General features: G+C 40.6%; 1 protein-coding gene across 1 annotated transcript in view; it reads left to right on the forward strand.

Moving 5' to 3' along the window:
• Window positions 1-25407, forward strand: part of st6galnac3 (ST6 (alpha-N-acetyl-neuraminyl-2,3-beta-galactosyl-1,3)-N-acetylgalactosaminide alpha-2,6-sialyltransferase 3) — a 79771-nt gene that overhangs the window by 12822 nt on the left and 41542 nt on the right. The window contains exon 2 of the mRNA XM_061045122.1: window positions 17070-17267. Coding sequence (XP_060901105.1) covers window positions 17070-17267 — 198 coding nt within the window. The remainder of the gene's footprint in view (window positions 1-17069; window positions 17268-25407) is intronic.

The raw sequence follows: 25407 nt of genomic DNA on the forward strand, positions 1-25407 counted from the left end.
AAAAACAACTTCTACTGCACTCTCTTTTGGGGCCAACATAGCTTGGATTACATCTCAGCTGCTTGCAAGCTTCTCTTCTGCGTCTTGTATTAATGTCAGTAATAACCTGGTTGGTCTTAGAAAGGCTATAGATAATCAGCAGCTCGCAATGTTTGTTTTTAACCCCGGCCTGTCTGAGCTGCCTGCAGCACACACACGTCCTCGTCAGCGAGTTCTTCTGGGATTAAAGGGTCAAACACCATTTCAGGATTAAGATCAGTCTCTTAACGCTTTCCTCTCCAGTCTGCTGTGGACTCCCCATTTTAGATCAGGGCTGAGTGAGTGTCCGCACAATCTGTGAGTCAGAGTCGGCGCTGCCAACAAGGCAGATCGTTGGTGGTCATTCGGCTGGTCCCGATGGTTCCCTGGACGATATGTTGAGTTTTGGGTGGGAACAAATACCAGATGGACACCACGTTGTGTACGGGTGTAAGGAAGGACCAAATGTTGTTCAGTCTGTGGGAGGTGTGAACAACCTGTGGTGCTAGGGAGGGACATTTCTGTAGCAAACAGGGAATGTATTAGTACAGTACAAAGCCGTTGTTTGTTCTATCACTTCTCAAAGTTACAAAATAATTTCCTTTATGAATGGATTTGTCTTCAGATGTGTCGTGTTGTCTGTTCAACAATTGTAAACTTGAAATATATTCTTCAAATAGATGTGAGAGAATCAGCCATGACCCCAAAAGCTGGTTTAACCTATTTATTAAATTACTGATCGATTAAATATGTGCCCATCCATTCAGCAACAGACAAACACTTAATATTGATGGAGAGTCGCAAGGTAAGTGATTGAGGAAAGGATTGACTGATTAACCAATAATGAATGTAATATTTAGCTGCAGCCCTTGTCAAAAGTGCAGTGGATTAGTGATCAGCAGACTTGTCAGTTAATTGCAGCTCTCCTGTTTGCATCATGGCAGGAAGGAGCATTTAAATATTTCCTCCACAGGGCATGGAACTGAAAAATAGCAGACTATATTTTGATCTTTAATTGTGCAATTTATAATGACCAGCTGCACCTTCATCACACTTAAACCCACATTTCAGGGATGTTTCACTAACTTAAAGTGGCATTTATGTCTTCACTTTCTGTTAACTGCCCAACATGAAGCAGCATATTTTCACAACTCCCGGACAGCTTGTTTCATCCAAGCTTGTTGCACCATTTTTTGGATCAGATTTGGCAAGTCTTGCCCTGCACATTGCACCCATGGCATGGAATAAAAGAAAAGGCCACTGATTAGATTATCGACTGATGCAGAGTAACTCTACCTCAACAGCAGGATAACAAAAAGTTCATTTTACTCAGCAGGAAAACATTGTTGTTACTGATTTTTTTCTGTATTGCAGTCATTGTTGTTTTGTTATCTTCACATCATACTTTACTTAAAACGTGTGATACTGGATCAGTGGGTTAGCAGGTGAACTTGCTAATACCTGATGCTACTTGATGAGTAAAAAGAAACGTCCTTCTATTGGCTGATCACTTCAGTGGAATATAGCTGCAAAACAATTTCTGAGATCACTCGGTTTGATCCGCGCTGTGCCCATTAGAAGTGCAGAGTAGCCGTGCAGCTGTAATCTTGTACGTATTTTCTCAGATGCTTTTCCAAACGGCGACTTTGCATGACCAGGCTCGACTGTTGACCGGCTCGACTGACCAATGGCTGATTTTGTGGAGCTCTCTGGGAGCTTTTGGCGCTCCGCTCTTGAACCAAGCCTCTGAGCAAGCATAAAATTTCTGTAATTGCATTAGCGTTGTCCAACTGTGCTTTCCGCGCCACGCCCCCGTTCCCTCCAGACTGTCTTTTTATCTTGATTTATTGCTTTGACGTGTAAGGATTTATTCTCATCTGGTTGCAGAAGTATGGACATTATCAGATATCTCTGACGGAAAAAAAGCCTGACTTTGATTAAGTTTCTTCTGTTTCTTCTTTCTCTCTCTATTTGAAGTTTCAGGTTGTGCTATGGAGGCAGTGATGGGCTTGGTGGAAGTCAGGTTTGTTCATAGTAAAGGCCTCTTGACCAGGCCAGCTAATAAAAGGTTTCAGTGCCAATGTTATTATCCCCAGTGGCGGGCCAGCGGTGCTCTGGGCGCCAGCTCTGCGAGGCTCATTGCTTCTGTGAGCTGAAGAGGTTGACAGATTCAAATAGAGCCTTGCAGTGCAGTGAGGGCATTTAATAAAGTGCAGTCAATGTTTTGTCATGAAACATAATCCCTCATTTGCTTTTATGCCTGTACCCTTGAACTCGCTGTTGTTGTGGTCGTTAAGAAAGAAAGGAAATAGGCAGCAGTTAAAAATGTCATGATGCACTCTGGGTAATTTGCATCTGCTCACTGGGCCTGCTGTTGCTCTGCGCTACCGTTTGTCGAGTCACACTGTTTTCCTAGGTGGTTTTCTGATTGTTTTTTCTGTCCACATTAGTTTTTTCGTCTTCTTATTGATCTCCCTGCTGGTTTTTTGCTGCTGTTTTTGTTTTTCTTGTCGATCGCAGACACTGCTGCCACCTCCCCAACCTGAACCCACACACTCACACTGAATACCATCCTATCCCACCCCTCAGATTTGCTGCAGCATCATCGGAATAGACTCTGCAAGCTCCATTGTTATTTTCCAGCATGAACACCTGACTCTGTGCCACAGAGCGATTCACTGGTTGTATTTATTTACCGTGTGCAAGTTTGACAATGCTGATTATCATGCTTAAGGTTAACATCCACAATCTAAGAGGGTTAGGCAAAAACAAAAGCTACATAAGTCAATCCTTTGAATGTGATTATGGTTAGAAATCTCATAGAAATGTCAGCTGATTTGGTCAAAGAGGATTCAGTTGACTCAGATTTCCTCTCCTTAAATAAATATTCTGAGACCAGCAGACATGACACAGCATGACACATGACTTAAAATTATTTTTAAATACCGGTACATCATATCCTTCATCCAATCCAACGTGTCCTATTTGTTCTGCGGCTCGGGAAGATGAGAGACAATGCCTCGTCGTCCGTCTTTCTTATGGCTGGCAGTGACTGCCATGTAGTCTCATCCTGTCAGGCATTTGGACAAGGGTTTTGGCTGATGTACTGTTCACAACCTGTCTATTGTTTTCTACAAAGTTTATGGATGATGGTTAAAAAGACCACTGTGTCTCTGAGCCCTAAAATCATTCTGAAAACAAAGCATTCAAACTGCCGTAGTATAAGACAAAGAAATCAGAAAACATTCACATTTGAGAAGCTGGAATCTGTATATAGTGCTGGACATTTTTTAGTTATTTAAAGGGGCATTTGAAGGTTATTACACCGGTCAGTGTACGCAGCAAGTGGATAAGTATTCAGCGGGTAAAAAAGTGATGTTGGCGATCTCATCAGTGTTATCTCGGCTTTGCTGCTGAGATTTTCTTTATTTTCAACAAAATTCTGTCATTGCATTTGCTGTCCGTGAAATAAAAGTATGATGCTCTTAACCAGTAAAGGAGGGTCGAATGATAAATTCTATATATTTTTGAGCTAAACTTGTAAACCTCCTGGGCTTCAAAATCGACCCATTGCAGCTTATTGCTGAAACGTGGACACTGTGTATCAGGGTTATTAAGTAACAAGAAATTGTTGTGCAGAAATTTCTTTCTTTATTTCTTTTTTTTTTTTTTACAACATATCCGTTTTGATTTGATGAAGATACGCATTATGCATAGTTAGACGCAAGGCTGACATGATTGACAGGCGGGCACGACGAACAGTTTGTCAGGAGGCTTAAGACCCTCCTCAGCTACAGCTCTTGGCCTGTTGTTAGGTTGACTGAAAGTTAGGCTGAGACAGGGTTTCCAGCATTGCAGCTGCACCCAATTGCAGAGCCCTCTGCAGTAACAGATGGGTGACGTCACTCAGGCTTTGTCCATTAATCATTACAGTCTATGGTTTAACCACATTAACCACATGCGCTTTAAGCACAAGGAGAAACCAGTGAAGACAGACACTTCATTTGCTAACCCTGTTAGCTGTGATGATGCCAGACCAGAGATGATGATGCCTTAGGACCAGAGAATCTTATAACAACAACTACAAGAGTGGAAAAGATGCAGAGGAATTGTGCAGAACAGCAACGTGTCTAGACTTGTACACAGCTCTAAATACAGTAATATGTTCTCACCACTTATCATTTCATTCAGAACTGGGATGTTTACTTTTTCTGTTGATTGATTGATGTCTGGACAGATTCCCATTGCAAAACAAACACACAAAAAAACCCACTATATGGACATTTTCATCGTCCATCATCTGAATAAGTGTACAGGAGAGAAATATCCATCAACTGACTAATTGTTTCAGCTTCAATTGTGTTCATTTTTTGACAATTTTTTCCATACTGTCTTCCTCTGTTTTCTGAAAAGATGAGTGTTGTTTTCATTGTAAAAGCATCTCTGTAAAGTAAAAGTATTCTAGGAAGACGTAAATAACTTTGCCAGCTAGAACAATGCCTCTGTGACCTCAAAGTACCTCCGCCATCCTCCCTCTCAGGGCTGAGCGTCAACAGATTCCTTTCATTGCTGAGCCACTTTAGAATTCAGTGTGCATTGCTGCTTTCTGACTGTGGCAGCCTTGAGGAGACTCTTCCTTGTCAGACACATTTTCTTTTAGCAAATAACACCTTTTAGGAAAATCTCTGCAGAGGCCGGACGTCTGTTTAGTCGAGTGGAGGAGAAAGGAAGAAATTGGCAACGCTGTTTGTTCCCCCCCCCCCGTCCTGCCAATGATGTTCTACATCTGTCTGTCTGGCTAATCCTGTCAGATTCCCAGATGCATTGCGTGGGTGACATATATACCCAAATTTCTCCCTGTGAGCAGTCATGCTGTGTGTAATCACTACCAATGAGATGAGGCTTTATTACATAGCTATGGAGGTATACTATTGAGTGTCAGGGAAAAATATCAGTTGCTAAATGTCAGTAATCCTACTCTGGCATTTGGAAAATTGAAATGGATTTTCTCTGGTCGATGTTTTTCTCAAAAGCCACAGTCCCGGCTGCCTTCGCCCTTCAAACACAAAGACACAGGCAGAATAATAGCTGTGCTGCTGTAAAGTACTCCACAGAAATTCAGATTGGAATGAACAGCATCTGCTCTCTGTTGCATTTGCTGTTGCCTTTAATTGTTTTTTAAAGTTTCTCTTGAGTGTCCGTGGTCTCGGCTCAGAGTTTGGACATCTGCGTTGAATGGCAAGCACCACATTCATTATTATACAGTAGCTTTGTCCTTGGCCCTGCAGTGCCATCTCTATTGCCCATCAGCCATCTGTGACTTTAAGAGCCAGTTCTTAAAAACTTACATAGGACAGCAGGATAGAACTAGACTGGCTCTTGTTACAAGTGAGTGGCATGAGTCATTTTAATGTGATTGGCTGAATGCCACTAGACATTCTGGTTTGTAGTTTTCGCTCCCTCAACAACAGAAGTTATAAAAATTGTAGAGGGAGGTTGAGCCTCCTCCAAATTCCTTATTCTGATGCTTGTTAGACTTTTTACTCCAAAGCATGTGTAGCCCCTGAGGTCAATTTACTAGTTTGACTTAGTCCCTCATGCAGGTTTCCTACCTGCTGCTGTGCCTTGTCTTAAGAAAAAAAGATTGCAATACATTGATTTTTAACAAAAAAATACAGAGTGGCAACCTTCAAATGAAAAAGCCAGCTGTAGTCCTTCAAGCCACTTATGAGGCTGACTCTAAAAACCCAGAAGATCCATATTAAAATGTCTGTTTTATACATTTGCATAATAAAGGCTGTGGTTGGTTTGAATGACAGGTTATCTTGTTTTAGCTGTTAGGAGGCGGGACATCACTTGAGCTTAATCCCGTTACTGACCTTACTCTGTCAGCATTCCAGTTATTTTCAGTGTTTTGAATATGCTAACAGACAAGCTAGATGGCTTGTTTTTAGCATCCGAGATAGTAATTTGGCCTGCCTCAACCCACTGTCTTCTCGATTAGCCAGAAGTAAGTTTGAGTCAACATTTCCTACATGGTGACCGCCAATGTTTGGGCATCATAATGCCTCTTCAGAAACCAATGGACGACTTCACCGAGACTGCATCCACATTTTATACAGTTGCCTGGAATTTCAACCCTCCTCCTTTGCATCATCACACAAAGGAAGTTTTTGTGTTTGGCTAATATGCTGGTTGCTGTATAAAAGAGTCTGTGATAGTTGGAATTGTTAAGTTTTGAATGAGTGTACAATGAGGGCAAAGAACGCTGATCTCAGTATTGTCCTCTTAATCTACTAAATGCTCCGCTATGTTTACCAATGTGTAGTGGGCATTTGTGACTCAGTGGTGAACTTGGCTTTCTCTCAACCGGTAGGGGTCTGGGGTTTGATCCCCAGCTCCTGCAGCCACAAATCTATGCTTCCTTGGGCAAGGCACCTACTGTTGACTGAACCCCAAATAGCCCAAATAATTGCGCCCCGCTGCTTCATCAGCAGCGTCTGATTGTGTATGAATGACATACGATAATACTGATGGACACTTCACATATCAGCCTCTGCCGTCAGTGTGTGAATGTAACCTGAATGGGTGAACGTGACATGTGGTCTAAAAGTGCCTTGAGTAGTCAGAAGAAAACATTATACAAGCTTAAATCCATTTCCCAAACTGTGAAACCGTAATTAGCAGCTGTAAAACAGAAACAGCTGAAACACACAAAAACCCTAAATTAGACTGAATGCAACTGGTGATAAAAGTCACTTAGACGAGTTAAATATAGAAATAACTGCAGCCTTAAATTTGGGGAATTTGTTGGACCAAACCAGCTCCACCCCAGTGCTGCTGTGTTAATATACGTTATCAACCAGAGCTTTAGTGTTATCAAATGAAGTAAAGAGGCCGATCTGGGCGGAGGCCATTGTTTTAAGTGCTCTAAGGAGGAAACGACAATGATCCGCAGAGACGCCTTATGGCAGCAGGATAACTTACAGTCAAACACAAAATCTCAATCTGCTTTGTTTCTGACAGGTACGCTCATCCTACTCGCATGGATTTGAGCTTCTCAGCTTCTCAGCTTCTCGAAACAGCGTGAAGAACAGATTTTTCTCTTTTTTTCCCCCCTTCCCGTTTGACAAATTCTTCACTTTCTCAAGTGAGCGAGTATCGTCCTACGCAGCCGAGCACAGTGCGTCACCAAGCTGTTTCTGTGAACATATGGTGCTGGGTTTTTTTTGTGTTTTTTTTTATTTTTTTATCCCTCGTCCCAAAAGTTTGCCAGATCCAGACGGAGAAGTGAATATTGTAGAGTGTTTAATCCTTTATACTTGTGGGGATTATGTTCCATTTGATATCAGATATGCATTAGTCAAATGGGCTTTCACTGATTTTCCTGTGGCAGTCACGCAAACCAGTACACGTGTGCATGCACACACACACACACACACACACACACACACACACACACACACACGTATATAATATCCTCCTCTCATTTAGATTGGGATTAGCAGAATGGAAGTTTACATCTAGGGAAAAGATAATTAAGGCTTTTTCCCTCCTCGTTGTGGCCCCCCCTGCAGAGTCTCATCCACATAAAAGCAAACAGATTCTTTTTTTTGGGCCAGATTAAGATTCTCTGTGAAGCTCTGTACCATAATGATCAGTATCATGCCAACTCGGCAGATTAGTGTTCATTTGACCTGGATTGAAGGATTTTCTCTTCATATGTCACTGCTGAGGAGGGTGACACAACAGACGTCCAGCAGGCATGAGGCTTTTATACCTGAGGAAGGAAAACCGTTCAGATCAGGAGTTATTCATCTGTACGACCGGTAGCAACGAGTTTACAGTACGGAAAAAGGAACCACAAGAGAGAAGATTCCATCCCTTATGAAACAATGCCTAATGGACTGATGACATTTTCTGACTTGAGCCCCTTTTTCACATGCACATACCTCTGGAAATTTAAAAAGTACACTTTCCAGAGTTATTCTTTTTCAAAGGATGCTACAGATGTCTAAGTGTACTTTTTTTTTTTTACCGCATATCCAATAAGGTCGACAAAGCAACAGAGTCTCACGCTATGATGACAGTTTCTGCCTTTATATCGATGCTACTTGTAATTGGACGATGCATGCACAGTATAAATAAAACAAGTGGAAAAGAACATACTTGCAAGCAGAAAAGAGTATGAAGCAACCCCTCATTACATGCAAGTAGATCGCACTTGTTTCTCACAGGTCAGCAGCACTTTCCTTACCTGCTGCGTTCACACACCCGCTCACCCTGACGTCTTGCAGACTTTTTACTCGTGGATTACCAGTTAAAAGTCTGGATAACGTCGAGGTTAAAAAGGCTGCTGTTGCGTTCAAACATGCAGCTCAACCAGAAAATGTCAGGACATTTTCCGGAGTGGATGGCATGTGTGAACGGGGCTTAAGAAGTGCTTCTTTTCCCCCCCATGAGTCATTCTTAACTGAGATGAGTTATTCCTCAAAAAGACTATCTCTCAACATCTGTGTGTTCTCCTTTGCTTAACACATCACAGATAAATCTGGTTGTCGACTAGACTTGGAATCTTGTGAAATTGGTGATACCAGTAAAGCACCTGCTGAAATGGACCATTATCAGTTATTATCTCTAACAATGGAACGCTTTAAACAGGGATAATTGTACCTAGTAGAAAGGGTGTTTTTTTAATCATCCATTATGATCAACACATCTACGGTTACTTGACCCTCATCGAAAATAAAGCCTGATTAAACTTCTTTTATTAGACTTTATAGCACAATTCTAACACTGATCCGTTTGCAACTTTAAAAACTACGGTCTAAAACGCAGAGGATTGAATAGAAGTTTATCACTATTTGAACGAAGCTATTCAACAGTTATAGACCCATTAATAGACATTGTTTCAGCACTTCACCATTCTGCAGTGTAAAAATAATATCCTCTATATCTTTTGATGTAATTTTTTTTATTTTTTTGTATTTTTTATCCTGTATATCTTCATAATCTTCTGGAAAGGAAATGTATTGAACCTGAGAGCTGACACTGTGTACCTCTTGAAGCCATCAAATCATAGTTATCGAAACAAGAGATTCATTTCAGTCAGTTTGTTCTTAGTTTAGTTTTTTTTTTTTTACCTGGCTTTATTTCATCAAGAAAAGCTCTTTAGATCTACCAACAAATAAATCCAACACTGTGCTTAGAAAGTTTGACACTGTAAAATGTGAGTAAAGAAGCTGGATTTATAAATGTTTTAGAGAAAACACTTTGATCTTTCCATGTGATTGCTTCAGTGTTGTTTGAACCTACCTGTTTAAAAGCTCACTGAGGCAGTAAACTAGAGAATAATATGTGATCTGGAAGGTTTCTCCAAGAGCATTAGTTAGATTTTTAAAGACGTGAGTCTGCTGTCAGAGCTGGTTTGCTCCCATCTGAGTGCAGTGTGAGCTGACTGCCCCCTCTGCTGGGCTCTGCGAGGACCAGCAGGCTGCAAACCTCCCCGAGGAGAAATTAACTGCGGCTCATTTCTTCACATGGCTGCAGATTCAGCATCTGCTGTATTCTTTGCATTAACTAAACTTTTAACACTTCTTACACATTGGAAAAAGAAATAGAACATGTGTTGCTGTATTGCATGTACTCAATTAATTTTAAATATAAAACATTGAGTTAGCTTCTCAAACTTGATGCATTGTACAGCATTAAGTATTTTATGTTACATAGTAACCGCAGCAAATCTGACTGACGCCAATAACATATATTCCCTTACACAGTTTTGGCGTCAGTCAGAGCTCCTGTGGGTGATATTTGAAGCATGAACGATTTACCAGCAGCAAAGAGTAAGCGCCCTCCTCCTTCCACCGGGAGCGGAATATTTTTGTTATCTCGTTTTTGGAATGACTTTTAAAGCGACACCTTTGCTGGAAATATGACAGGAATTAAGTCGTGTGTCCGGACCCCACTCTTTATCTCCAGGTTGTTTTCTGTTGATACTTCTGTCTCAGTTCTCCAGAGAATAACACTAAGGCTTAGAGGGAGGGGAGATAGTGGCTATAGGGAGAAACACTCAGTAAATATTTTCTCTAACGCCTTAATTGAAATTGGATTTTAACTGCTCAGCAGACCGTGGTGGCAAGAATCAGGTGCCAGGGAGGCGGCGTTTTTGCATTGCAAATGTAATTTTCTTTTTTTTTCTTTTTTTTTTGTCCATTGCCCAGGAGGCGTCAGAAAATAGCTTGCAGATATGTTTTTTCATGAGCCATTTTCGTCAGGTTGAGCCTCTCATTATTTCAATACCCATCACGATTAACTCTTTGGATTGAAGTACTGCTCCGTCCGGTTGTTTACTGAGCTGGAGTGTTAGTCTTTGTGGGGAATTGTATTCTGTTCATGCCCCGATAGAGCCTGATGGAGCTGACATTTTAATTGTAAAATATACATCTAATGTGCTTTACGTTTTTATTCATCACACAAGCTGAAGGGGAAACACTCGTATGTGTTGCCTATAAAGTGGTGTGGTTGCTGCAGTGATGGCTACAGGAAGTGACTGTTTGGCCAGTAGATACTGAGCATAAACATATCACACCCTCAGACTAAACAATGAACATGCTGTTCAAGTAAGGAAGCACTCCTTTACTAGAGAATATGTTATAATACCAAACTGTTCATCTTAGCTAGGTGTTGCTGCATGTTTGAGAAGTAAACACTGGTCCCACCTGTTCTTTCACGCAAACATGTGACATATACGGGTTGCAGCAGGACCCGAATCAGTTGAAGAGTTTGCAAAACAAAAATCAGAAGAGGAAAGACTTTGCAGTGACGGGAGGAAGACACTTCACAATCAGTTTTAGTTTAATCGGTGGGAGTTGATCCACAGCGTGCATGCCCGGCTTTTCAGATCCCCCCCCCCCCCCCCCCTTCAAGTTGATCAGGACGATGGCTCAGGACGTTTACAACACAGTGAGTGACTGAAATGCAAAAGCATTTGAACAACATCTTTTGTCTGTCTCTTGAGGGAGATTTTAACGGTTTGTCATGTTTGTTACACAACAAACATGCCTTATAGGTCAACATGTCTAACCTGCAGTAGTAGTAGCAGCTGATAATTATTGCAGATAATTATTTTAACAGGGGTCTTTTCCTCTCTCTCTCTCTCTCTCTGCCTGTTGGTCTGTTTCGCTTCCTGTCTCTGCTTTTCTCTGTCTGACTCTTTGTCTCTGAATGTTGCTCTCTATCTCTCTTTGTCTCTCTAAATCCCGGTCACTCGCCCTCTCTTTTACTCTGGCTCATCTCTATTTCTCTCTCTCTCACTTTCTGCCATTATTTCCATCAGTCTGTCTCTCTCTCTCTCTCTCTGTCTCTCTTTCTCTCTGTCTCTCTCTCTCTCTGTCTCTCTCTCTCTCTCTGTCTCTCTTTCTCTCTGTCTCTGTCTCTCTCTCTCTCTCTCTGTCTCTCTCTCTCTCTGTCTCTCTTTCTCTCTCTCTCTCTGTCTCTCTCTCTCTCTGTCTCTCTTTCTCTCTCTCTCTCTGTCTCTCTCTCTCTCTGTCTCTCTCTCTCTCTCTCAAAATGCAGTAGTTTGCCGAGACACTGTCCACACACGCGTTCAATGATTAGTTATTCATGTTACTTTATTACCACAGTACAGGCAATAATAATACGGTTCAAATCAACAATTTTACATGTCTTCCATCTTTGCTGTGCAAAACGTTTGTGTAAAAATAATGAAAGTAGGGGACGGAGTTCATTGATTAAGGCTCTGTGTCCACTAATGCACTTTTTGTGCTTGATGTAAAAGTTGTGTTTTTCGGGCACCTCCCTTAGTAGTAACTGTTAGGTCTGTTTAAAATGGCTATGTGGCTGCTTTTTTAAAGAAAAGGTAATACGAATGGAAGGGAATTGTGTCTGGGCATTAGCAGCAGCTCTTGACATGGAAATTTTACCCTAAAAAATGTATGAGATAATCTGTTTGAGGAAAGGAGTCATTTCTCTGACGTCATTGTTGTTGACAGAGTTGATATCAGAAGCCCCCCCCCCCCCCCCTTCTTGAGTTGGATTGGTCAAAAAAAAAAAAATAGAAGTGACACTGACAAGCAGGGCGGTGTTCCAGGACGCTAAGCACTGAAAATGCTGAAGTGAATAGGCGTGGCTAGTGTAAAAACCATCTCATTCTCTACCTCTGGAAGGAGTTACCGTTCAATGAAAACCAGCACTAACTGACTGAGATAGTTTCTTTCCACAGGCAGTAACATGCATCCCTACCCTCCCTATCGAAACCCTTAGAAAGATGTTGTTACTGTTTACCTTTTACTCTTGTGATTGAATGTTGTGCTTTCAATGTTATCTGTGTGGGTTTGTTACGCTGTTTAATTAATGTTTCTGTGTTTTATCTGCGGCTACTAATTGAAGAGCTGCTCCGTCTTTAGACTTAAAGTTATGAAACGTTGCAGTTTATCTTTTCTTTGGTAATGACAACACAATGATCCTTTTATTTGAGATGATTTGACACTAATGAGAGCGTGCTGATAAATACTATATTCAATTGCTACTGATAAATCCCCTCAAATGGAATTCAATGCTCTTCTATAAGATGACGATATGTATTCTCCTGAAGTGGACAAAGATCTGTTTTTACAGGTTTCAGAAAGGGAAATGAGTAAACACTCATTCAGGCCATGGCTTTTGCACAATCAACTCTTGAATGAGGTTAACATCACCACAACCTGAGGTGCCCATCAATAACACTTTGCTAGCTTTTGACCTCTATAGGTGTTATCTCTGGAGCCACACTAGAGGAAAGGCCGGAGGAAAATCATAGCTCTGTCATGTATCGAGTCCCAATTATCCCACGCACTGTGTGAACTCAGATCAATCCCCCGCCCCTCCCCAGTGGGGTATTCTGCCTTTAAAAATAGCTAGATATGGCTTTCAATGGGGGTTGTTAAATGCTAGAACCATAAGTGGTACTACATTTAATGGCCATCATTGTCTGATTTGATGGTCACAAACAAGGTCAAAGCAGGCACATATTGGAGGAAGATGTTTTAACATTGACCGAAAGCTCTAACGCTGAAACTTTATAGCCATTCTGCTGCTTCACTGCTGCTGTTAATGGGCCCCAACCCTCTTACTGTACTCCCTCCTCAACATCCAGCCTTTCAGCTCCTCTGTCAAACGGCTCAACAGGCAAACTAGTGATCACCCTGATGGATGAGCGAACGAGGAGGAGAGGAGTCATGAGTCCTGCACTCGAGCCGGTGGAGGTTCAGCGCCCCGCTACACCCACGCCAAGAAGTCCAATCCAGCCTCCAGACTTTGACACATCATTTCCTCTGTGATTTGTGGCCGGATTGAGGTTGAAGGAGACAAGGATATTTTCAAATCTCATAAGAACAGATGGATGTTGTGGCGCTGCAGACTGAGCCGACGTCTGGTTTTTTTTCCCCTCCCTCTCGATACCTTGAAGAACCCTCTTGCTTTATGAGGTATTGGATTCATGCGCCATAATGGACTCATGATGACAAGCTATTACATCACTTTCCCAGAGAATGAACCATCATTCTTTTTTTCCTTTTGGGATGACAGCACACACTGACAGTCTTTTCTGAAAAGTGGAATCGGTTGTTTTGTACAGAAAAAAATAAGTAGAAGGACTATCGAGACTTCCCATTTGTCCTCTGTTTCAATCAAAATCAAAGCAGAGAACCCTCTGTTTGTGATCAAAGATGGACAGTAATTCCATGAAATGATGTGTGATGTAACACACATGTAATCGGTAAAATGCGATAGGCTTGTCAGAGCAGCAAATGGTCACTGTCTTTTTCATCCAACCCCCTCAGCCCACACATGTTTGATCTTATCTGTGAGGAGCCAAGTCCCGCGGTGCCTCCCTTGGGACATTTGATGTCGGAGATCAGAGCGCATGGTGGTGCAGGCACTTTGGTGGTTGGGGGCTTCACCATTACCGTGTGCCACATCCAATCTTCTCACCATCTGACAACTTCAAAGAATCCGCCAAACACCACCTACCCAAAAATATCCAGCGTTTCCCACCAGTGTTGTCTGTAAGATTAGCAGCATGTTATTGAAGTTTCCTGAGAGAGGAAAAAAAATTGAAATCTATCATCACCTCAGGCTGTGAGAAGTCGTATCACAACACCAATTTTTTTCATCTCTGTCTGATTCCTTCTCTCTTCTGTGCATTGATCTGCAACTCTGCCAATAGCTTCTCCTCTGTGAGACCTTTCCTCATCCCGCTTCTCTTATCAATTATTCATCACTCCTAGCTCCTGCTGCCAAGCCATAATACCTCTTACCTCCAGACAATCATTGGGCTGTTTTGCAATGTATGAAACAATGACGGCCCGGCTTGCTGTCCCGGCAGAAAGGCTGATTCAGAAAAGAGATAATCACATATGTGAGTAATGGACGTAGTCCCTGATCCTCTGAATTTGATAAAACAAGACTAAGAGTCTACAGACATTTTACTGGGTTTATGAGGCTGTATGCTTTGAGCTCAATGCTAAAATCACTGTAATAATGTACGCAAACGTACCGGTGTTTAGCATGCATAATTTTTTGCAGTTTTTTTCATCCTAGATTAAGAATAAACCTACTTTTTATATATGCTTTAACTAGCCTGCTAACATGCATATTTAAAAGGTAAAATGTAATTATAAAAACTTTTAAAAAGGAGCACACTCGACAGTAAATAATATTTCAGGAGCATGACCGCAACAAGACTAAAAAAGAGACGGAAAAGTCAGCAGACCAAATGTCCTTCAAGTTTCCTTTATCTGGGTAAGAGCAGCGTACAAAACAACAACGGACGCGTTTCAGCAGCACAAGGCCTTCATCAGCGTGAAGAGTGTTCCATAATGTAATTAACACAAAGTACAACTTAAGGGGAAATAATGTCATTAGTTACCTCTGTAGAGGAGGTGTGATCACAGAACAACTTCATGCCTGTTTATTATAAAACTTAGTTTGTAAACTTGGTCAGACGAACCTGTCAAATTTTTTATCAGATCTGACTGCGAAACAAGCAATAATATTTGGAGAATGGGTAAATTCTTCCCCGTACCTCCTCTGGAATCTACTCCGTACCTCTCCAATACAAGTGTAATAAGAAACTTTATTATAGGAAAGCTTTGATTGTTGGTATTTTGCAAGCAGTAACATTACACTCTCCACTTTCACTGCTGTGCTATCGTCACATGATCATTCACCTTAAGCCATTGTTTCTTTATTTGAAGGGGGCGGGGTTATGAATATTGCATTGGGTTGGTGCATTGACTTGCCAATACAATTACTACATATTACACTGTATTTGAGGCTGGTACCCATATTGGAATGTGTATCAGAACAGCTCCTGTAATATTGGCCAAAGTGAATTGTTTAAGTCTTGCACATATTTTGTGGGTACACTTGTAGTTTTGCCTTGTCATAACAGACAGGACTACGATACGATACACTTTATTGTCCCCTTGGGGAAATTTGTCTTGGACTCAAAGTGCTGCCAAACATTCAGCTGCATCCACAAACTATTGACCCTGACAAAGGTTTGTGCTCTTACATTTATTTTTGGTATTGTAGATTTTGGCTCAGACCCACTGAGTCGTAAAGTGATTACAATTCTGACCTCAGGGAAGAGCTAAGTAAACATGAAGGGATCACGAACATCCTCTGGATCATCTTTTGAGGACCATGAATGTCTCAAAATTTTATACTGACCCATCCAATAGTTGTTGGGACCTTTCAGTCTGGATCAGAGTGGTGGACCGACCCATAATGCCTTTATGTAACAAGTTTCCAGCTTGTCTAATGAGTGATATCAACTATACACCATCTCCTCTTTTCTGAAGTGTTACGAGTCAACCACATTATGAAAAGGAGAAAAGTGTCAATGAGCAGAGATTAAGTGTTCTTCTCAGCAAAGGAGGAGGACTTCTGAGAGATCCTTTCATACTTGATACATCTGAGGGGAAGAACAAGGATAGTTGAATCAGAAACGGCGGTCTGATATAAGACTCCCTTCTTTCTATGTCATGTTGGCACCCTGCTACTTCAGAAACATCTTCTGACTTTGTCCTTGTCTCTCCGGCCTGCTGGTCAGACATTATCCAAGTAACTCGAGTGAGAAACACTTTTGTGAATCCTCATTTATCTTTCACAGTTAGTACTCAGGAGGATCTTCTTTTCTTCAACGCGCAGAACCGTGATGCTGCTCACACATCTGTTTTTATCTGGAGGTTGTGCGACACAATCTCATTCTTAACATTTTATATTTAAAGGACAAGATGATTTCCATGTCTTCAAACTCTTAAATGTTATTATGTGCCACATGCTCATGATAACCGTCCTCACATGCAAACTGACATTGACAAACAGAACTAACAGTTGCCTCATTACTCTATTATTTAGCATACGGACTCTGATAATGAAGCATTACATCAAACAAAGTGTTTAATGAAGTAAGAGGTCTGTACCGGCAACTATACTGTAAATGATGCTGCAACCTCACGGAAGTGATCTATCATTAGTGACTGAAACTGTTCAAAAAATGTTTGCACATGCTCTCTAATGAAAAGAAAAATACTGTTTGTGATCCCTTATAGGTACCCTCAAACTCGCTCAATTGAATGTGATAGATAGATAGATAGATAGATAGATACTTTATTGATCCCAAGGGAAATTCAAAGCATCCAGCAGCAGGTTACAAAGACGTACATGACATGTAAAATGTGTAATTCATTTTTTATATTTTACATACAAAAATCTCTGTCTCCTTTCATCTGTTGGTTATTTTATTAAATCTGAATATATTTGTTGCTTTATTAGACATTTTATGATTTGTCAGGTGTCACTGCATGTGTGTTTATTATGCCCTGGTGAAACTTCCATTTCTTTGTTTAGGATTTAATTCAAGTTACATTTAAGAAATGAAATGAAGATTAGATCGATCCCTCGGCTTTGGACTGCAATAACTGACTATTCATGAGGACGCACTCTCTCTCTCTCTCTCTCTCCCCCTCTCTTCCCCTCCACAGAGGAAGTCGGTGATCGCCACCAGTCTCATCGTGGCGGTGTCGCTCTTTGTGGTCGTGGTGAACTACTCGGAGAAGCCCTACTTTCTCCTGCAGCCCGTGTTCGGCCAGACCTTCAGCAGTCACTGGATGTTCTCCAAGCAGCAGCCGTACAAGGCCTTCAAGCCTCACCAGGGCTACGTTAGCATCCCCAAACAAGAGGTGAGACAAAACATTCACCTGCAGCTCAGACACTTCATTCCTCAATGTAACCTGCAGGGAGATGCTGGCTCAGTCTCCCTAAAGCTGCTTTTGAGTCTCATGACCCTCAGTTGCATCTCTTTACATTTCTTACCACAAATGATCAATATCATCTCATCAACATTAATTTTTTAATTAACATCGTATCAGTTTACTTTGTAAATAACTTTTTTGGGACAAACACAACAGAGATTAATAACCGAACAATACAATACAGGCTTAATACCTACAACTTTCCTGTTGGATTCACTCTCACTTTGCTCATTTACAATGTTTTATAATTAATACCATGTTACTTTTAAAGTTACTTAGCAACTAATAGTGTGATAATGGCAAAACTGATCTAAAAGCTGAGCGAACTGTGGTTTAAATATGCACGAGTCAGCAAGAGTAACAAACCCTAAATATGAGAGCAACTCTTTTCTTTGTCTGTCTGATGTGTTCCAACTTAATGAGGTTATAAAATGTCAGTGATTTAGGAACAGCTTTGCACTACTACTACACACACGAGTGGCCAAATGATTCAAATATGAATGAATTCAGATTTCAATAAGTGTGAGGTAACTTTTATATTGCAAATACACATCCTCCCAAGTGACTGTAGTTTTTTAAACAGGGCAATGATGTTACCTTGTTGGCCCAGGGCATCTTTATATTGACACATTTTTACCATTGATTATACGCTTATGCGCTTTTTACAGATGAGTGACACAAGTTACACTGCAGAGTACTGAGCTAAAGATATATCAGAAAAGAGCAATTTCTGATGATGGTCATCATACATAATGAACCTTTTCCTTCATGTTGTATTCATATTCTACAACCCTTCATTAACAGTAACCTGCCATTACACTGCATCATGTTGATAATGAAGGTTTATTCAGACACTTTCATTCAAAAAGCCCATTCCTCCTTGAAGACTTAGTCACATCATTGGATCAGGTTCTCTTTGATGGATGTCTCGTGTGTACATCAGTTCTTTGCATTTTCAAACCCCTCTGTCCGTGATCCTATTCTTCTGCCTTCAAACAGCTCTGTGCTCTGAATTCCCCGCACAATTTATGGAAATTGAAATATCAAAGCCTTTTAATTCCCACCACATCCTAATATAAAAAACAAGCTGTGTGTTGTTGTTTAGGGAGGAAGCGGGCAAAAACTCAAAATTCTGCTCACACTGGTGGATATTGTGCAGTCACGCAGGAAAGTCGTACATTTTGCTTGCATGAGATGCATGCAACATTTCCAGCTTACAGGTTAATGAGGATTGTGCGTTCAGTCTCTGTTGGAATGCATCTCGATGCGTTGGTCCTCCACGGGAAGTGGTAGCCGTATATTCGACAGGCCGATATTGGCAGATTAATGCAGAGCGTCATCTTCTGCCTCCCGAGAGTTCCATCTGCACAACATGGGCCCAGAGGCAATCATGTCTTACACCAATCTCTACGTCTGCACCTCCTTCTGCCTCCAGACAAGCCTGCCTAAATCACTGCCTCCTCTCTGTGGAGATTTATGCAAATCAGAGGCAAAACTGGCAGCTTCTGCAGAATTAGGCCTCTTTTCAGCTCAAATTCCCACACCAGTGAGTTCTTTGTATTGAATCAGAAGAGGTAGCGATTGGCCTGAAAGTCAGTGTCACAAGTGATCTGCATGCTTCTGGCATTATTGACAATGGATGGACAGGATTGTGGGTGTGTGAACAAGGCAACGCCCTTGTGCCAGGTGTCCTAAGTGATTACATCCAGAGGGTAAGCCTTTTATGTGAGCTGTCAGCCTCTGTTAAGCTCACAGCAACGCCTTAAGAGAGACTGAAATATTTCTTGGGATAGTGAGGTGTCATTTGTGGCGTTATAAAACTCTTGCTTGCATGTATAATGCATAACCCTGCAGCAGTGGAACGGTCTGCCTTATTTTCCTCATTTGATTGAGTCTGCCTCCAGGTGTGATAAATTGTTCCCACTCTTCTTTTCAGGAGAAATAGAAAACATTAGTCTTGTGGCACTTTACATTCATGCCCCTGGTCAATCACAGATGCAGACAGGAACTCAATATTTTCATTTGGAGCCGAAATTATGAATTCATGCCTTTTGAAATGTACACAATGGCCAACAAAGGGGGGAAAGTGCTTCTAGTGTTGGATTGCTTTGCGAATATTTTTAATGAGAAATCTTCTGGACCGTGTTGTACCAACCGTCGGTTAATCAAGTGAAGTCAGCTTTTACTTTCACTGTTTTTCCTCAGGGATCTTAAAATTCTGTCATTAAGTTTGTGAGGTAAGGTCTTACAGATAAATATGTTTCATGCTGCCTCACTCCTGATGTATAGTGAGTCATTTTACTATCTGCCTCTTGATTTCAGTGTCCCAACTCCCATTATTAAGTCTTTGTGTTTATACGCTCCCCTTAATGAAACAGGAAATGGAGTGTTTATGGCCTGTATACCACTTTAACGCTTACCACACTGCATCCTTTCAATTAAAAAAGTATATGTCCGAAATCTCAGCTGACTGCTCTAAATGTTTTCATTAAAAAAGTGTCTATGATACGAGTGTAGTCAATGAGTGAACGGGTCAGTGGTGTCAGACTTAGCCTTAGGGACAGTTGTTGTTGACAACTTTTTCTTGGTCATTTAGTTGAATTAGCAATACAATAATAAAACATGTAATTTAAACTATAAGTTCACAACATCATTAACAACAGTTTGATCCTGTATCAGATCATACTGTATATATACCCATTGAACGTATCTATATGGATGGAAAACACGCCGCAGCCTCCTCCCGTTGTATAAACGTGAATCCAAGATACCCCCATGAAAGGTCATTGATCATAAAACGTTGCACAGAAGCAGATGCTAATGAGATTCTGGGTAGCTTCCAGGATAGCCGACCTGTAACCGTGAAATGAAAACACTACTCTGGAGCCAGCTGAGACGGTCATACAGTGTGTCATCCATTCCAAAAAACATGAACTAGATCTTTTTTAAACCTGAGAGTTCCCTCCCATGTTCACCCCTACTAACAGGTGCCAGATGATGTTTCTTTCTGAATATACTGGCACTGACAAACCCAGAAATGTACCAATAAATTGTGAAAAGCTAAGAGAAAGCTGCAGCTTATGCAGTTAAATTAAGTCTTAGTTTTTTTTCCTGTGTCTTCCCAAGATGACTTTCCAGGTATAACACATAACAGAGAGCACACTCTGGACTTAATCATCTCCAAGGGCTTGGACATCTCCAAGGTTGTTGTTTCAGATGTTGCCCTCTCTGATCACTCCTGTGTTTTATTTGAGAGTACTATGTCAGTGTACAAAAATATTCACAAAATGGTGTATCACTGAAAACACCAGTGAAATCTTTATCCAGGTTTTTTCTTCCACAGCTGCCCTGTCCTGGGGCTCAGTCAGTGAGTTGGTAGATACCTTCAATTCTAAAATCACAAATGTTATTGATTCCATTGCTTCCACTAAGGTGAAGGTTGTCTCTGGTAAGAAACAATCTCCATGGAGAAATTCGTCACTGGTAAGAAACGGAAAAAGAGATTGTCGAAAAGCTGAACGCAGGTGGCGTAAAACTAATCTCCAGATTCATTATGACATCTACAAAGAGAGAATTCACACTTATAATTTACATCTGAATTTCATTCTACCAGGGCCTGTAATACATTTTCCACCTTCTTTACTGAAAAAATCCAGAAAATTAGACAAACTGTCAGTAACTCATCATCAGGATCAGGATATGTGCTGTGTGCCATTTAAAACCAACTTAAGCACCATGACACAATTTAATCAAATCAACCTTAAAAACCTGGAGGACATTATACAACAATTAAATTCCTCCTCTTGCTGTCTTGATATTCTGCAAACAGGTTTTTTCAAAAAAGTCTCCCAAGTCATGGCTCCAGATCTGTTACAAATTGTAAACATGTCTCTTCTCTCAGGTGTCTTCCCACAGGCCCTAAAAACAGCAGTCATCAAGCCACTATTAAAAAAGAACAATCTAGACAAGTCAATAATGAACAATTACAGGCCGATATCAAATCTTCCTTTTTTAAGTAAAATAATCGAAAAAGCTGTTTTTCAACAGTTAAATAACTTCTTGACATTGAGCGACTGTTTCGATGTCTTACAGTCAGGTTTTAGACAAAACCACAGCACTGAGACAGCTCTGGTTAAGGTGTTTAATGACATCCGTTTAAACACAGACAGTGGCAGAACCTCAGTCTTAGTTTTACTTGATCTCAGTGCTGCGTTCGACACAGTTGACCACAATATATTACTCGACCGACTGGAAAACTTGGTGGGAGTTTCTGGCACAGCACTAAACTGGTTTGAATCCTACTTAAAGGACAGGGACTTCTTCGTGTCTATAGGTAACTTCAAATCTGAGCAAACAAAAATTACTTGTGGAGTTCCCCAAGGTTCCATCCTGGGGCCTCTTCTGTTTAACCTCTACATGCTCCCACTAGCTCAGATTATAAAAAAACAATAAAATAAGTTATCATAACTACGCAGTCGATACACAAATATATATTACAATGTCGCCAGGCAACCATGGTCCCATAAAAGCACTGGGTAAATGCATAGAACAAATCAATGAGTGGATGTGCAAAAAATTTCTCCAGCTAAACAAAGACAAAACTGAGGTTGTTGTTTTTGGAGCAAAGGAGGAGCGACTAAGAGTCAGCGATCAGCTTCAGTCAGTAAGATTTAAAACCACAGACCAGGCAAGAAATCTGGGCGTAGTGATGGACTCAGACCTCAATTTTAAAAGCCACATTAAGACAATTACAAAGTCAGCCTACTATCACCTGAAGAACATATCAAGAATTAGAGGACTTCTGTCCCAGCAGGACCTGGAAAAACTTATCTTAACTTATCTTCAGTCGTCTTGATTACTGCAACAGTGTCTTTACAGGTCTGCCTAAAAAATCAGTCAGACAACTGCAGCTGATCCAGAACGCTGCTGCTAGAGTCCTCACCAAAACCAAGAAAATGGGTTACATCAGTCCAGTTCTGAGGTCTTTACACTGGCTCCCAGTCTGTCAGAGAATAGACTTTAATATCCTGCTGCTGGTTTATAAAGCGCTTAAAGGTTTAGGGCCAAAATACATTAGTGAACTCCTGATTAATTACGAACCATCCAGACCGCTCAGGTCATCTGGGACAGGTCTGCTCTCTGTCCCCAGAGTCAGAACCAAACACGGAGAAGCAGCGTTCAGTTTCTATGCTCCTTATATCTGGAACAAACTCCCAGAAAACTGCAGGTCTGCTGAAACTCTCAGCTCTTTTAAATCGAGGTTGAAGACACACCTGTTTACAGCTGCCTTTCATTAAACAATTTTAAGATTTTAAATTTTAACTCTGCACTGTAACTTTTAACTCTTTTTTATATTTTTACTTTATCTATTTCAATTAATTTCATTTGAATTATTTTTATTTGAATATATGTTCAGATTTAATAATTCCAGTGATTTATTATTATTTTTTTAATGTTCTATTTTAATGTTTATTTTCTTTCCTCTGTCATGATGCTTTTGATGTCTTGTGTGAAGCACTTTGAATTGCCTTGTTGTTGAAATGTGCTCTATAAATAAACTTGCCTTGCCTCGCCTTGCCTCTAGAGGAGCACTTGTAATGAATCACTTTTTCCCATGCAGACGGCTCCAGATCATCACTGAATATTTAGGAGCCATGGAGACGTCTTACACTAGGACTTGTTAATGTAATAATTATTTCTTAATAATTTACCTTGTTTAGACCGTTTTAATGAACATCAAGGTTAAGTTCACACCCCAGTGCTATAATTTAATGATGACCATGTTCTTGGCATTAAGCCTGCTTCTTTTTTTTTCATCCATAACCCTCTCTATTTTTAACTCAGTCCCATTAAAACCGGAGGCTTTGAGTAGATTTTGTACTTACCAGGGACTGCCAAATTTATTGGGATTATAAGGTGCACTCAGTTTGAGATTACTGCATGCAGCGCTGAAACGGCGCCGTCATGAACATGAAACTGAAACATCAATCACTGCTGAGGGGATGAAGAGGCTGTAACATTTTATTGATTTACACGACGTAATCTGCACAGATTTGTTGGGAGCTAGATTCCAGTCAAATATCTAAAAATAGAAATGTTCCAGATGAGGTTTTACGTACTTCCCTAATGTATTTAAATTGTATTAGTGTTCATGGGAAGCTAATCATTTTCACTGCCAGTTGTTTGGGATGCAGGTTCTTTCTTTGAAATGTTCCTACATCAATGCCCATTTTTATTGATGAATTCTCGTCATAAAGTTCAAGTCTAACCTTAAACGTCAGATGTTTGGCACTGCTACAGTTATTTTGTAAACACCTTAAACAGGGGCTGATATTCTTCCAGTTGTAAACCCTTGTGTCATGCAAGTGGTTAGCCAGCTTGAGTTTCCAACAGAGCTCGACCAATCTGTGTGTGTGCTGAGAGGTATGATTGAGTTATGAGCCGGGTTTACGGCAGAAAGCGATGATGGACGAGCCTCTGACAGCTCGAGGCTGTGCTGATATGTGTCTCAACCACCCTTCAAATGCAGAGCTCCATGACTGAATCCATACATGGAGAGAGTAGACAAGAGCAGGTAGCTGTGTTTGAATAACTCACGCAAGAATTATTCCTCGGATGAAAGAAAACCCACACCGTTTTTGAGTCCTTTCCAAGCAGTTGATATTCTTTGTGCATAACAATTAGACATATGAGTGCTGATAAGCCAAGTAGTCGTCATAGTATTGACTGGATTGTCTTCTGGGATTCTGTTTGCACGCTAAAGCTCTCTTGTTTGTTGATTAAGCGCACAATATGCAACAGAGAGTTTCACAATCGCTTTCTCAACCAGCCCCCTGAATGCAGCACTGATGCAATTTGTATTCAAACCAATGGCATTACAGTTACTCTCCATTAAGCAAATGATCAAACAGGGCTTAGTCATGATACGAAGGTTTCTCTTTCTTTCCTTTCTAACTTTTTATTGCATTCATTCACTTAAGTAAGTTTAATCTCATCAAAACAAATCAAGCATATTAGCTTCAATTAGTTAAATCTCCCATTTCAAATTCACAGAAGGCTTTCTCCCTCCCTCGGCAAAGCGTAGCTAAGAGCTATTATTGAAGATTTATTACAAATCCCCCTGCTCCAGTAAAGTATAATAAGATATATAAAAAAATAACCCGTATGATAAATGACAGAACTCCCTTGCTTGTCCCCTCTGCATTGTAGCAATAAGACTGTTTGTAACCCCTGAGGTTCAGCATTCAATTAACCTAATCAATGTGAGCTCTAAGCACAACGACATTCATCTTAGGAAATCAGAGATTATATAGAGCCATAAAACCCCTGATGAAGAGTCTCAATTAATAATATTGAAATGCATTCTATTTTATGTTCTGATCCTTTAAGCCCTTCTGCCAAAACTTCACTTTAATATTATTGCACACATAAAGTGTATCACAAACAGTAACATCATCCGATGGAAATAAAACATCAGATGCAGTATATTTTAAAGGGAAATCACACAGATGTTTTCCAATATAGAAAGAACGACCTTATTAAGTGAAATGAACTGAAGTTTAATTAAAATACAAGAGCCGGACCAATTTGATGAACCAATCATGCCTCCCTGTCTCCCTGCTCGTTGTCTATCCCTTGTGGGCACTAGCCCACTCAAAGTTGCTACTTTAAAAATCATGCTCGTTTTCGAAAACAAATTCCAACCCAGCTTTTAATGGAAATCATGTTCTCTTTTTTTATTAAATTGGAAAAAAAAAAATTTTAAAGGGTCTGTTTTGGGCTTTTTATGCCAATATTTTGAGATAGCAAAGTAGATAGAGGCAGACATTAGGGACAGAGAGGGGGGGGATGACATGACGGAAAAGGTTGGATTCAAACCCAACCTGTTGCCACCCGGTTAGAGGACTATAGCCTCTGTACATTGTGTGCATGCACTCACCACTAGGCTACAGGCGCCCACTTGTAAAGTATTTTAAAATTATTTGTATCACTTCAAAATAAAAGTTAAGGATTCCTTTGTCCTTGAAAAATATTAAGCGTACAGTTCCGCAGGGCAAACATCGATAAT

Source organism: Labrus mixtus, chromosome 8, assembly GCF_963584025.1.
Source record: "Labrus mixtus chromosome 8, fLabMix1.1, whole genome shotgun sequence".
In the NCBI taxonomy this organism is placed as follows: domain Eukaryota; kingdom Metazoa; phylum Chordata; class Actinopteri; order Labriformes; family Labridae; genus Labrus; species Labrus mixtus.